This window comes from Anomalospiza imberbis, chromosome 19 (assembly GCF_031753505.1).
Source record: "Anomalospiza imberbis isolate Cuckoo-Finch-1a 21T00152 chromosome 19, ASM3175350v1, whole genome shotgun sequence".
Taxonomy (NCBI): Eukaryota; Metazoa; Chordata; class Aves; order Passeriformes; family Viduidae; genus Anomalospiza; species Anomalospiza imberbis.
The window spans coordinates 7474301-7488772 of record NC_089699.1 but is presented as its reverse complement, the minus strand read 5'-3'; the positions used below and the strand labels follow the sequence as shown (position 1 = coordinate 7488772).

General features: G+C 59.7%; 1 protein-coding gene across 6 annotated transcripts in view; it reads right to left on the bottom strand.

The window, feature by feature from the left end:
• The window catches only part of MXRA7 (matrix remodeling associated 7), a 28444-nt gene extending 17091 nt beyond the window's left edge, over nt 1-11353 (bottom strand). The window contains exons 1-3 of one of the 6 annotated variants that reach the window (XR_011005187.1): nt 10730-11352; nt 3799-3894; nt 1645-1705 (exon numbers count right to left, since the gene is read on the bottom strand). Coding sequence is in view for 5 of the 6 variants with exons in the window: in XM_068209399.1 (XP_068065500.1) it covers nt 1645-1705; nt 3799-3894; nt 10730-11176 (604 nt within the window). In the remaining variant the exon portion in view is untranslated. Of the gene's footprint in view, nt 1-1644; nt 1706-3798; nt 3895-10729 lie in introns of all 6 variants that reach the window. The other 5 variants (XM_068209399.1, XM_068209401.1, XM_068209398.1 and 2 more) reach the window with 5 other exon arrangements.
• Nucleotides 11354-14472: the final 3119 nt, after the last annotated feature.

The window sequence follows — 14472 nt, the reverse complement described above, 5'->3', positions numbered from 1 at the left end:
GACAATTAAGATTGTTTCCCTCATGTGGTTTTCTGCCAAATCAAGTGAGATTTGGGATTTAGACTGGCCCAAAAAGAGCAGTTTAGTTGCCACTTCCCCAGCAAATAATAAGGGAGAAGGGAGGCAAGGAAAGTGCCCATCTCCCTGCCCACATGGTGTGATTAAAAAAAGGAGACAGTGTGTGGCTTTGGAAACCTCTGGCTGGTTTTTGAGCTCAGGAACTTTCTCTGCAGATCGAAAACAAACTTCAGGAAACAGAAAAGGGGAGGCTGGGTTTTCATGTAGACAGGGAAAACACGACAGGAATAGGAGGTGACCTACTTACTGAGAGCCTCCATGAGTTCATATTAAAGAAAACATTTGTCTTTCATCTCTCTGCCCTCGCGTTGCCAGTGCTGTGACCCTGAGCTGGCAGGGTGAGAGCAGCCCCAAGAGAGCACCTCTCCCCTGAACATGCTTGCTCTGGCATGATGCACACGTTATCCCTGCCCAAAGTGGAGGGAAGGCTGCTCCGGTGGTTTTGGTCACAGGGCAGCATCCCAGGCTGGTGACAGATGCCTGCACGATCTCCACATGCCCCAGGGGAATCTTTGCTTGCAGGTTGAGTGGGGCCAGGACACACAGAAGACAGTGAAGGAGGGAGCAGGGCTGGTCCCAGGGCACTGCTGGTGTTCCCAGCTGTCTCCTCATCAGCCCGGGCCATCGCTTTGCCCAGCCCCTTTAGAAAATGCTTCAGAAACAGTGGGAATAATTGAGGAGAGGAGCCAGGGGCTGCCTGCAGGAGGTGCTTAGGGAGGACACAGTGCTAGCCAGGACTCACAGCCAGGGGCAATCACCTTCCCCTATCCCATTCCTAACGATGGCCTGCAGTGCCAGGGCAGCCCTGAAACAGAGCTGGACCCGCAGAAGCAGACCCTGGCAGAGCAGCGTTGCTGAGCATCCATTCGGCAGGATACACCCATCAACCCTCAAAGCAGACCTCCCACAGCCCCCCACGGTGACATCCCCAGCCACCAGTGCTGCGAGGAAGCCCAGCAGGGTGGAATGAGTGCATTTTGGGAACCCCGTCTCCAAAGGAGCTTCCCCCGCCTTGCAGGAATGGCACCAGGATTAAAATTTGATTCTCTGTGGCATTAGGCATAATCCTCCCGAGCTGGGGGATTGCCACACAGCACCTTCAAAGAGCCAGGCAGAAAGTGGGGCAGGGAAGGGGGAACACCCCAAGGCCTCCTGCTGCCCCAGCTGTCCCCAGCCACCCCAAGCCAGGACTCCTGGGGACATCCCAGCATCTCCAGGGCTGCTCAGGAGAGCAGAGTCCCCATCAGACACACATTCAGGCACCATCTGTTTCATTTTCTTAGGACTGCAGCAGTTGTCACCCCAGTTAGTCAATTAATCATTTTCCAATCAACTAATTGGCTAATCAGTTAAACGCGGCCCTGACTAAAGCCCCTGGAGATTGTCCTCGATGCAGCAAGGAGCTTTTGGAGCAGCTGCATCACAAAGCTACCCCATGGCAAACAGCCCAAGGGCATCTGAGGAAGGGTTAGGAATTTCCTGGAGGAAGGAGACCGTCACCAAGCACTCAGGGCTCCAGACCCATCCATAATCTCCCTGCAGAGTTCTGGCTTGCTTGGCACTCACCATCCTCATCCTCCGGCTCTCTCACCACCAGCTTCTCGTTTTCTGAGTCCACCTCTTCCTCCTGGAGGAGTGAAAAGCAGAACAGCCATGAGGAGAAGCTGCTGTGCTGAGTAACCCACGTTTGGTTGGGGCAGGGCTGGGTTGCAGAGCCTGGAGCTCCAGTGACAGGGCTGGGCACCCCTTCCCTGCTTCCTCCAAGGAACAGGACAAAAGGATGCTCGTTAATGAGTGAGGTTCATTAGTCTGCTTTCCTCTCAGTCAATCACAGTGATCTGGCCCACCCCAAGGCTGTGAAATGCAAGTACCTCCCCATAATCAAAGAGATATTAAGGTTTTTAAGAAGAGCCTTGTGCCTGGCACCTTCCTCCCAGCTGCACCCCTGCCACCCCTCCTGCCCAGGGACAGGCAGGGGACTGAGCCAAGAGCCACGGGGACTTCTGTGTGCCCCCAGGCCAGGCTTGGCAGGCTGTCCTGGCAGTAGGAAAAGGTGGATCCCCAGCCAAAGCCACGTTGCAGCCACGGGCCGAGGAGCTGCTCTGAAGCACAGGGACATTCACCACTCAGGCCCAGGGGTTGAAGGCAGCACTGGGGGGTTGTGCTGGGACCCCTCCAGGAGCCATCCACAGCTGGTGTCTGGAGCACAGGTGAGAGCAGCAACAGCACATTTTGGGTTGGTTTTTTTTTAAGGTAAAGCAATTTTGGAAGTTCTGGGGCTCCATTCTACAAGATACAACAAACTTCATAAAGCCCAGATTCCTTGTCCTGTGCAGAAACTCCAAGCAGGGAGACAGGGGAGCACCCCAGCTCTGGAGATAAGACAAGGACGCATGGCAGAGCCGCTGCATAAGAGATTTCCTCCTGCACAGCCCTGTGCTCCAGCTGCAAACCCCTGTGAGCCAAGCCATGGGGTCACCAGCACCCCGGGGTGTCTCCTGCAGCCTCCTGGCCCCGTGCACCCCATGGGCTGGCAAAAGGGGAAAGCACCTGCAGAGAGGGGAGCAGCTTGGGGGGAGGCTGCCAGGCCCCTCTTTATCAAGGCACACAAAAGCTGGGGTGAAGGAGACCCAAGGGGAATGACACTGACCCAAGAAGGACCACGCACGGTCGAGTGCTGGCTGTGCAGTGCAGAGCTTTGGAGGAGCTGCTGGAGCTCAGCCCCGGCCCAGAGCTGGGTTCATTTGTCATGGGGGAGGAATGTGCATTATTCACAGCCACTTGGCTTCCTCTGGCCACTCTGTTCCCCAGAAGGAGATGCCACTGGGACCCCTGCCCGCTGCAGCCAAGGCTATTTTGGGCCACACTTCCAAACATGGGCACTTCCCGCTGGACACCCGGGCTTCCCCTGAGGATGGCTGGGGAGGCACCCAAAGGAGTGGCCTCAGGGAGGGCACAGGGAGGGGACACAGCTCTGGTGACTCGGCCACAAGCCCAGGGCAGCAGTTCCCCATCGCATCCATCTCTCCCTGTGAGCTGGGATATCCCCTGGGAGACCCAACCCTCCAGAAGCAGACACAAGGAGGGAGATTTCAGCCTCTTCCTTGCCTGGGTATTAGGAGCTGAGCATTAAACAATGAGAGCAAGCAGGAAATTTGGGTGGCAGACCTCCAAGGAAGGAAAATAGATCTGCTCCAACACAGAAGAAGAGACACTTGACAGGAGCAGAGAGGGGACAGGCAGGGATGCCAGGCTGGCAGGCCACAGCAGTGTGCCCGGGCCATCTGGGAACCCCTGCTCGTGGCAGCCAGGAGCTCCCTACAGCACAACACTTTTCTGCTTGGATGGCTTGGAGGCAGATGCCAGCACCTCCCTTCCTCCCATGCTGTGGCTCCAGACTCCACATCCCCATCCCTCTGCCCTCCTGGGGCTGCTCCCTCCTTCCCTCCCGCAGCCATCGTGGTCCAGCTGCCTCAGAGGGCCCCGCCTCACTGATCCCATCCCCGGGGCATCGCAAACCTGGCCCTGGAACACCATTCCTTTCTGCCTTAAATGGGCTGAGTCATTAAGAGGCCACCCAACCTCACCAGGGGAGAACAGCAGGCAAGCTTTGCCCCCCTGCCCACGGCCACTGCCACCCTGGGACAATGCCCCCCCCGTGCAGGGACGCTGGCCGTGGGCCGTGCCAGCCTGCCCAGGCTGGCTCTCCCTCCCACACACCTCTGCATGGCTGGAAAGTGCTTCGTGGCCACTTGTGTCCTCTGCTTGTCCCGTGTGCCCAAGGCTGGGTCCAGGCGAGGCACCCAATGGTGGGATCTGGAAAAGGGCAAAAGCTTTGAGCACAAACACCCCCGAGCCCTCCCTGTGCCCAACCAACCAGCCCTGGCAGCTTCAGCACACGTGGACAAATCCTGAAGGTGGCCAATAGCCCACCTTGCCCCATGCCTGTGCTGTGTGCCAAGCCACGAATGGCTGCTGGAGTGAGGAAGCCCAGAGAGCTCCAGTGCCCGGCCCTGCGGCCAGGGTTTGGAGCTCACCAGCTGCTCCCTGTGGCAGCCCCAGCCCGAGGGATGGGAGCAGTGCAAGGAGCCGTCAGCGAGGGGGGGCTGGCTCTGCCAGTGCCAGGCTGGGCTGCCCGTGCGTCCCGGCGGGGCTCGGGCAGCTGCCCGGGATGCTGATGCAGCAGAAGGGAGAGGACATGCTCGGTTTGTTAATGCTCTGCCAGCTGCCTTCTCCATCACAGGCAAACACGCCCTGGAAACCTCCCCATCCCATCCTGCAGTCCTGGGGCTGGGGCTCCTCAGCCCTCTCAGCCCCACAGCAGCTGTGGATGGCCTCAACCCCTGTGCACAGCCAGCTTTCCCTGTCCAAAACCTCCACAGATGAAGGTTTCCCTGCTGTGCCTGCAGGGCTGTGGAGGAGGACATGCGTGGGCAGGGAGCAGGGACACCGCGTCCCTTGGCCTTGCAGTGAAATACCAGCATCGGGCTGGGAGCAGCTCTGGGCTGGCTGGAAATGCCAGCAGGGACAAAGCCCCACCTCGAGCCTGGCTGTGCCCCCAGCCCCTGTGAGCCAGAGAGGAGGGAGAGCCCTCTGTGCCTGGAGCAGCCCCGGATTTCAGAGCTCTCAGCCCTGCCGTGGCCAGTGGGTGCTGCTGACCCAGCATCCTGCAGCCAAAGCAGGGAGGGGGAAGGCGTCGGGACAACCCTGGGAGACTTGGACACCACAGAGGACACCAAGGCACCTCAGGTGCTGCTCTTCTGTAGGAAGCACAGCCCAGGGAGAATGCAGGGAGAGTTTTGAGCAGCTGGGAGTGAGGAAGGAACAACTGGAGAAGAAAGGACCTGAGTGCTCTGTCCAAGAGCCCACAAATCAGCATCTCTCCGGTGCACACCGGCCACGAAAACCTCCTCGCAGGAAACGAAAAAAGAAAAAAAAAAAAAAAAAAAAAGGCGAGAAGCAGCACTGCAGGGAGCCGTGCACGTCATTACCCGGGAGCATCTGGAGGAGACTTGACACGGCCGCCCCGAGCAGCTGCTGCGGCAAACAAAGATCTCATTGCCGAGCCAGGGGACGCGCTGGGTGGCAGCTGCCCGGCCCGGGGCCCTGTCCAGCCTGCGGGCAGCACGGAGCCAACCCAGCCGCAGCACATCCCGTACCCCGCTACCTCTGAATCGTACCTGGGCACAGCTCGCCCGGGGCTCCGGAACGCCCAGGGTTAAAACCCAGCAAGTCACCCACCTTAAATAACAAGGCAGCGATCCATCTGCCTCGGCGGCTCCTGGCTGCAGAGCCAAGCATTTGTTGGATCATCACAAACGTGCTGCTGCCCTTTAGCTCCATGGCCACGAGCGCGACACCCGCGCGTGAAGCTGACTCTGGCAGCAGGGTTTGGAGCAAAGTAGAGCGAGGACAAGGCTTCAGGGACATTTTGGACACAGCCAGCGCTGACCGTGGACAACCCTGAGTCTCCCAGGGGAGGATGGCTCAGGTAGAGCAGCGTGGCATCGTGACCCCAAAATGCCCCCCTCAAGGCTCTGCCAGCACTGAACCCTCTCCCAGCCTACAGGAGAAGGGAGCCAGGCTTCCCACTGCAGCATCATCTGGTTTTCAGCTCATTTCTGGCCATTTCCTCCCCACTTCCTCCATCCCCGCTGCAAACCCCTCTGAGCAACGGGCTTCTTTCTCAGAAAGGACAAGAGGGGACTTTGGGGGTGGTGTGTCCCTCACCCTTTCTTTAGGGACAGCCCTGGCCCTTTATGGGCAGCTTGGGGCCAAATAAGTGCCCTGCTCCAGCTTCAGGAAAAGGGAAGATCCCAGGCTGCAAAGCAAGAGGAGAAAATTATCTTGGATTAAACTCCTGGGCCCTGTGTGTTGCCATTTATGGCTGCACTTTCTGCTCCAAGCCTGATGCAAGACATTGCAAGAGGGAAAGAAAGCAGACAGGAGAGAGCCAGCCAGAAAGAGAAAAGCCAGTAGAAAAGGGGAAGGAAGAAACCTTTTAAAAAAAGACTAAATAATAATAATAATGTTGGGCAGAGTTTAGCAGAGCAAAGCAGCTGCTGTGTCAGCAGCTCCCCTTCACCCACCACTGGGGCTCTCCAACCTCCCGCTGGCCAGAAGAGCAGCTGCAGGTCAAGAGCGGTTTTCCAGCCCTGGTGATGGTCCTGCCAGCTCTGGGGTGCTTGGAGAGGATGTCCCTCACGTGGAGATGGCGTTTTGCAGGTCAGAGCCCCCCAGAGCATGGGAGCATCTGCTCCTGCCACTTCCCCTGTCACTGCTATGGGCAAGGACAAGCCATGGAGTGGGCAGAGCATTTCTGAAGCTCTGGGACCATCCAGCCCTTAATGAGGATCAGGCAGTGCCAGGGCTGGTGAGGAGAACTCTGGTGTGTCCCACAGCAGGGCGAGGAGCCCAACTCAGCAGCACCCAGCCCTGCAGGCACCATCACATCCAGCCAGCTTTTTGCTACAGCAAACACCACACACCAGGACATCCCTTGCTGCCCAGGTGAGCTGCATGGCATCCTTGGCAGGCAAAGCTGGCCCTCACCTGGCAGCCCTTCACACAAGTGGGCACTTCAGGAGGCAAAGAGTCCTTGTGGCCTGTGTTCCAGCAGTGCCCTGGCTCTAGCACAGCTCCAGGGCTTTACCCAGCCCACAGCTCCCAGGGCAGCTGCCCAACCTCCTCGTCCCGTGTAGGGAACACAGCACAGACCCCAGTGCCACCCTGCCCCTCACCACGTCCAGCACAGCCCCGTGGGGGGATTCAGGGCGGGCACGGCACGGTCACAGGCTCCTGGGGGTGACACACGTCCTGTCTCACTTCCCAGTTTCCAGCCACTGCAAGAGATGATGCATTTGTCCCTGGCACAGGCTGCCCTGGGTGAGAGCTGGGCACATCTGAGCAGTCAGGGATCTGGGTGGGGAGCCCTGCATTCCCTGGCAGTGCTGCTGCCAGGGCTGTGATGGGGCACATCACCACATCCCTCCCAGTGCCCTGGGGGACACTGGAGCTCCTGTCCCAGCCTGCTGGCAGTGCAGACACAGCCTGAACAGCTGCCAATTACAGCCAGACTTAATTAGACACCCTCTCCCCTGCAGCACAGGGAGGGCTGGCAGGAGGCATTAGAAGGGGAAATGATGACTTTTTAAATGTAAAGAGGGCTCCTGGTGGGAGCTGGGTGGTTTGTGCTGCCCGGTGTGTCCAGAGGCACTGGGAGCCCCCAGGGAGGCACAGCCGGGGGTGGGAGGCACAGGAAAATGCACCAGGAGCTTGGCAGAAGAGACAGATGAAGCCTTTGTGCCTCTGCTGTCCAGGTGACAGCCCCCAGGCTGCCCTGCTCAGGCAGGGTTTGTATGTCCCCTCTCTCCACTGTCACCCACTTGCCCCTGCTCTGTTTGAAGCCCTCAGCTGCAATTAACCCTTGGCAAACCAGCCAGGCTGCCGTGCCCTGGCACTGCCCACTCACCCTCCCCATCTCCAGAACATTTTGGCCAGGATGGCATCCCAGAGGTGACTGTGGTCCAACACTGAAAACCCTGCCCGGTCCCTGCCACCTGCCACTTCCAGGACAGAATGGCTCATTAGAGTTGAAGTTTCTGACCGTTTCTCACAAGAACCAGGCTCCACAGCCCCAGCGTCGCTGCTGTTCCCACCCAGTTCCCACCCAGCAGCTTTTCATTACGGGATTGCTTTGACAGCACTGCCTCATCCATTAACGAGCTGGGGATGGAGATGAGAACAGACAACGACAGACTAATTAAGTTTGGTTTTTTTTTTTCAGTGATGGGAGCCAGCAGAGACAAGGGGAAACACTACCAGCAGTTAAGGGAAACAAGGACTCCTGGGCTCCTTTCCCTGCTCTGCTACCGGTTCATTTTGTAGCCCTGAGCATGATGCTGCAATGAACTGGTCAATGCAGAGAGGGGCAGGGAGCCTTCAATTTTAGCGATTTTATCAGCCTTGCAGGAGATAGAAGCAGGAGGGAGGCTGAGACTCGCAGCTGCCCCAGCAGATCCCAGTTTGCACAGGCAGGGAGCAGGGAAGGAGGAGGCAGCGGGATGCAGGGCTCCAGCCCGTCATTAACACAGCGAGGCTGCTGTCCCTGGGCGGGTTCATCCATCAGCATTTTGGTCGAGTGGTTAATGGCTGCGGGCAACGCGAGCCAGCCTGGCACAGTGCGTGCTAAGCAAACAGGGGGGAAAGAAAATAAGGAAAGAAAATAAATAAGGAAAGAAAGTAAATAAGGAAAGAAAGCTCTCAGAGTGGCGAGCACAGCCCTCTGCCTGCTGATGTACTGAGAAGCCCTGAGCCTGCAGGAGCCAGCAGCCGGACAGGGTCTGCCAGCCTCGTCTGCTGAGTCACATCAGGGGACCGCAGCCCTCGGCCGAGCCAAGACAGGCTGGAAAAGGAACGATTCCATCAGCAGCCGCCTGCAAAGCACTCCCGGCTCTGCCCAGGGCCCGTCCCATCCCTGCCTGTAACATCTTCTGGGCTTGGGTCTGAGTGGTGCTGGAGGAGGAGAAGGATGAAGCAACTTAGAGGATGTTCATTGGGAGCAAAACCAGAATCCAGGGAGATTCTGCAGAGCCGTGGATGGTCTCTCCCACTCTGCCCACAGCACCAACCCTTGGATCAGCCGACTGGGCACTGCCACACGTGTGTGGTGCCTGCTGGAAGTGCACGTAGTCCCTCGGCCAGCCGTGCCACCCGGCCCCGGGGCCGGCCAGCCCGGCCAGGCAGCGCTGGCAGCCGCGGGATCATGCGCGGGCCACGGCTCCCAAACACTTACTCAGCAGCGGGAAACATCGCTCCCCTTCCCACTGCTCCCCACCACCACCCAGGTCACACGTGCCTGGTCCCCGACCTTCCCAAGGAGATGCTGCTCAGGCCCAGGGTGACTTGTTCTGCCTTGCTCACACTGTGAGGGAGGAATTTCCCAGGAGGAAAAGCTGGCCGGAGCCCTATGCTGCTCCTTTGCTGCAAGAGGGGCTGAGGGCAGTGAGGAGCCCCAGTCCCACAGGGCACAGCCAGGCTTCTGGAGGACACAGAACTCCCCATTTCTTGACTAAGAACTCATTCCAGGCACACAAAACCCTGTTACTGCACCTGTGCCGAGTGGGGATAAAGGAGCTGAGCCCTCCTCTGAAGACAACAAGCATTGCAGCAGTGCCTGTTCAAAGAAATCAGGGCTGAAGAGCAGCCAGAGGGGAGGAAAACATTCCCAAGACATGAGCTAGCAGCAGAGGAGCTGCAGGCTCTGGCAGCCCTGGATCCATCTGTCCCGATGGGCGCTGCACCTGACCAGAGGGCAGCTCCAGCCAAGAGGCCAACTTTGGTGCCGAGCTGGCCCAGCCAGGACCCAGCTGGCTAACGGTGGCCCAGGAGCTCTCCAGAGATCCTGGTACTCACAGGCACTGATAAATCACACGACAGAGAGACAGATGTGGTTTCCAGGATGCTGTGTCAAGGCATGGGACTGCTTGAGAGCTGTATCCATGGGCAAAGGGCACTGGCAAGGGGAGAGGCAGAGCTCCGAGGCTCAAAAACCACCAAAGGAGGTGCGAGGAGCACAGGGAGGCAGAGCCACATCCCAGCCCCGAGAGCAGGTCACCCGTGGGTGTTGCAGAGCATCCCAGCACAGAGCAGGGTGTGTAAGCCCCCGCCACCTGCCCAAGGCTATCCGGTGAGTCAGTGGAGATGCTTTCCAAGGCGAGGGCTGAGTACGCACTGCCCGGCAGCCTGGAAACAGTTGCTGAGGATTACAAATGCTGCTAATAATAGCCAGGAGGCGACTGGGCCCCAGCCCTGTGCCCCGGCCCAACCACGCTGCCGGCACACGGCGACGCTCCCGCATTCCCGAGCCACCCCAGTACTCCCTTCCCGGCCTTTGGACAAGGGGCCACATGGGAGAAGGCCACCAAGACAGGGAGTTCAGGCGCCTCAGGTTGTCACCGAGTCCCATCCAGGCTGGGCAGAGCAGAACAAGATCTTCCCATGGACACTGGGTCGCTCTTTTATTTTTAAACAAGATCCGGTGGAGGAGGAGGATTTACCGGGCGTTTATAGGCATCACTGCCGCCCCCAGCCCCCCCAGTTCAGCCAGGGGTCAGAGCTTGGGGCCAGCATCCAGCTGGGGCTGGGAAGGAGTGGGGCGGTCCCTTCCCTGGGGCAGGCAGGGACAGCGCAAGGAACCCGCGCTGGCACGGGGACAGTTTCTGTAACCCACAGAAAAGGGATGCGGACGGGAAGAATAAACACAGGCACATACTCCAGCACCTGGATAAGCTCGTGGGCAAAGGAAAAGACTCCCAGGGGTTAGATGTGCATACAGGAGAGGCTCATACTGACACACGCTTCTCTTCCCTTAAATCTTCACTTTCTTGATTATTTTTAGGAGCATCCCTTAGGGGACGGGGGAGGGAAGGAGCCAGAAACATCTCCCCAAACTGCTGCCTCCTCCTGGGACAACGGGCTTGTTTCCACCCGAAGACAAAAACACGGGGTTTATCGGGACCGCTCTTATTTTAGGGGAAAACCCCGAGCGCTGCTCCCTCCCCACCACCTGCAGAGACGGAGGGATGGAGAAGTAACACCACGGGGGGATTGGGGGACCCCGGCTGTGGGGACCTCGGGGAGCCGGCCTTACCTTGCTCTCCGCATCCTCCCGGTGCCCGGGCTGCCGGGGCTCCTCGGACGGCTGCCGGGGCTCCGCGGGCGGCTGCCGGGGCTCCGCGGGCGGCTGTCTAGGGATGCTCTCGGCCGCCGCGGGGCTGGGCTCGGCCGCGGGGCCCGGCTCCGCCGCCGCCTCCCGCTGCTCTGCGACCGCTTCCTTCCCCTCGTTGCCCACTCCGACCTCCTCCACCGGCATCCGGCTCCCCTCGTCCTCCGGCCCCTTGGCCGCGGCCGGTGCCGCTGCCGCCGCTTCGCCCCCGGGGCCGCCCTCCCGAGCCGGCTCCGCCGCGGGCTCCCGGGGCCGCTCCGCCGCCCGCTCGCCGCCGCCTCCCCGCAGCCTCAGGAAGACGGAGGCGAGGACGAGGGCCAGCACGGTGAAGAGCAGCGGGACGGCCAGGTACAGGTCCACGGCCAGGTCCATGCTGCCCTGCCGCGGGAGCCCGCCCGACCCGACTGCGCGGCCGCGGGGGGTGCGCGGGCAGCGCTCGGCCGGCGGCGGGGCTGGGCCGCCTCTCGGCCGGCTTTACCCGGCGTCATCCGCCGGCCCTGCCCACCGCCCCGGCCCCCCCGGCCCCAGCACCCACCTCCCTCTCCGAGCCGGCAGCCACAGCCCGGCCCCGCTCCCCGCCCGCCGGGGATGCGCGCCCGCATCCACCCGCACCCAGGGGTGGGATTTGGGGCGACCGGGAGAGGAAGGCTTGGGCTGCGAGCAACCCGGCTCTGCTTGATGCGAGAGTCCAGCCTGGGACAAGGGGATCTTTCATTAGACACTGCCTTATATCCACAAAGTCATTCCCAAACTGTTCGGCAGTGGGAGCATCGTCAAATCCTAGAATCATTTATATGGGAAAAGGCGTCAAAGATGATAACCCCCTTCAGTGAAGAAATTGTTCCTATACCCAATGTAAACACCCCTGGCGCAACTTGAGGACATTTCCCCTTGCCCTGTCACTCGTTAACGGATCCCATTGGAACAATGGGAAGGTGTCAGTCTCCCGGGATGCTCCCTGCGCAGGCACCCAGGGCTTGGTGAGCTCTGACACGCTGGGGTGTCGGCTGGCCTCTGGGCAGTGTTTAGTGAGCATCTGCACCTTGTTAGCCCTTGGCTGAGTAGCGGAGGGGCTGGCAGGGCCAGGAAGGCTGTCCTGACTCCCCTGGGTGAGCAGCATCTGGCAGCACATCCATGCCAAGCTCCAGAGCATCACTCCACCTTCCCCAGGAGCTGGAGGGGGTATCAGTGCCATAAACTGCTGTGATATCCACCAGGTAAAGTTGGTGCCAAGAGCAGCTGGGCTGCCAGAGCCTCCCCCCAGGCATTTTGCTGCCGTGAGGTCTGAGAAACAGGAGACTCAAAAACCAGGATGTGTCCAAAGGCCATCACAAACTGGCAAGTAGAGTGGCCAAGGAGTTGTCAGGTTCCTCTAGACTCTGCCACTGAGGATTTCCTGCCTCTCGAGACTGCTGGGAGGATTAGCCAACCTTTTACAAAGCAGGCTGAAATTAGAAGGCCTAAACTATTCCTGCCAGGGTGAAACCAGCACGGAGCGGGATGCACGTGAGGGGAACAGGCACGGAATTCACCCCAGAAAGTTTCTTCCAGGGAAAAGGCCCCGGAGATACCACCCAGAGTTTTTTTATTGACTGACCAAAGACAAAACTCAAACAAAGACAGGATTAAATCCCCGGGTGGGAGGAAGGAAGTGAAGCCATGATCCTCACTGCATTTGTCTTTATTGGTAATCCTATCAGGCAGGCAATCGTTAGCGTATGGATAATTGTATTCTTAGCAACAACCAACCACAGTACTTACCTCCCCTTCTCCCGCAGAGCTTTGCATTTCCTGGGTCTCAATCGTCAGAGCTGCTCTAGAGCTCAGCCAGATCACCCGGAGATTGGCAGCGTCACAGCGCTCTCTGGTTCACAGCTTTTCGATGTGCATTTGGTCCCTTCTTCCACCTCCTTGCCCTAATCCCAGCTGCCATGAAGGCATCATCCCGAGTCCAGTGCATCACTTGCTTTCAGAGGCTTTCCTCTGAGCCCTGGAAATTGCTCATGGCCAGAGACAGAACCAGGGTGGGGAAGTTCCAGGGTCTGGGTCCTTGCTCCTGTGCTCCTGTGAACTGTCAGTTTTGGGCACAAAAAGGAATTCTGGGTGAGACCGAGAAACTGGGCACTGGGAGCTGCTAATAGGGTGACATGGGGTGTTTAGGTGTTACATTTCCAGCTGTCACAGTGCCCTTGATTGCTGCCAACACCCAGGACACCTCCTGCTCTTTCTCCCTGGCAGTATAAATTTTCCACAGCTCTTGGCTGGAAGTGTGTTGGAGGGTGTTTGCCCGCTCAGGAATGCAGCAGCATGTGGCTTGCATTAACCCAGCACAGAGACAGAGCACTTCAGCCAGCACCCTCTGGAGTAGGATCTATCACTTAAAATAAGAGAAGCTGGTCCTGACAGCTTCTCCAGAGGTTGGAATCCCTGAGAAGGGAATCAACCGGAGCTTCCGAGGTGCTCAGTAGCAGCAGCTCCTGGCTCTGGACATGCAGCAATTCCCTCTCAGGTTTCTGGAACCTGCAGCACTCACAGGAGTTGTGAGAGCTGCTGGGTTTGGATGTCTGTGAAAAACAACACTCCTGGTCTTGAGAGCAACAGGCAGGAGCAGCAAGGATGTGTCTGCCAGAAGAGCTGCTCTAACTGAGCCAAACTCATGTAGTAATGAGGTGACAGGAGCAGCAACAGAGCTCAGCTCCCCATGTCCACACTGGGGGTGAGAGCTCCTGCAGAATGCTGTCTGATGGGGATGATCCCCCAGGCAGAACTCGGGCCCAGCAGGTCCCGTGTGATGCCGACTTGTCCCCTCCATGGCTCTCCAGAGGGAACTGATGGAGTACACTCGGCCTGGTCCCTGGCTGGGAGGCACAGAGGTATCTTTGGGGTTCCCCTACCAACTTACAAGGCACAATTGATGCCTCCAGCTTCATCATGCACGCTGCAGGGCGGGAGGGGACGGATTCACACACCGGCTCAGCCAGGCAGGCTCCCAGCCAGGGACCTCCGCCCTGGGCCTGCCCGCCAGCCCAGGAGAGACGAGCTCAGAGTCTGCTGGCAGAGGGGGCTCGGGGAAGGGGTCCCCTGGGAACGGCAGCCCCGGCCCAGCCCCAGCCCAGGCTTGGGCTGAGCCCGGAGCGGGGCAGCGGCAGCAGCTGGAGCGCGCTGCCCTCTCTCGGGAGCAGAACCGCCCTGCAGCGCCCGGGAGAGCCGGGGATGGCTGGGGACAGTCCCCGACAGCCCCGGCAGAGCAGGGTTTAGACCCCAGGAGCCCGGGATGGGCAGGGGATGGCCGGAAAGGGTCCCCGAGAGCTTCGGGCGGGCAGGGAATGGTCCCCAGGAGTCCCAGGCGGGCAGGGGAGGGACGGCTGGGAAGGGCTTCCTCAGAGCCCAGTCTGGGCAGGGGATGGCTGAAAACCGCTCCCCGAGAGCCCCGGGCGGGCAGGGGACAGTCCCCGAGAGCCCCGGGCGGGCAGGGGACAGTCCCCGAGAGCCCCGGGCAGGCAGGGGACAGTCCCCGGGCGGGCAGGGGACAGTCCCCGAGAGCCCCGGGCAGGGGACAGTCCCCGAGAGCCCCGGGCGGGCAGGGGACAGTCCCCGAGAGCCCTGGGCAGGCAGGGGACAGTCCCCGAGAGCCCCGGGCAGGCAGGGGCTGGCTGGGTACGGTCCCC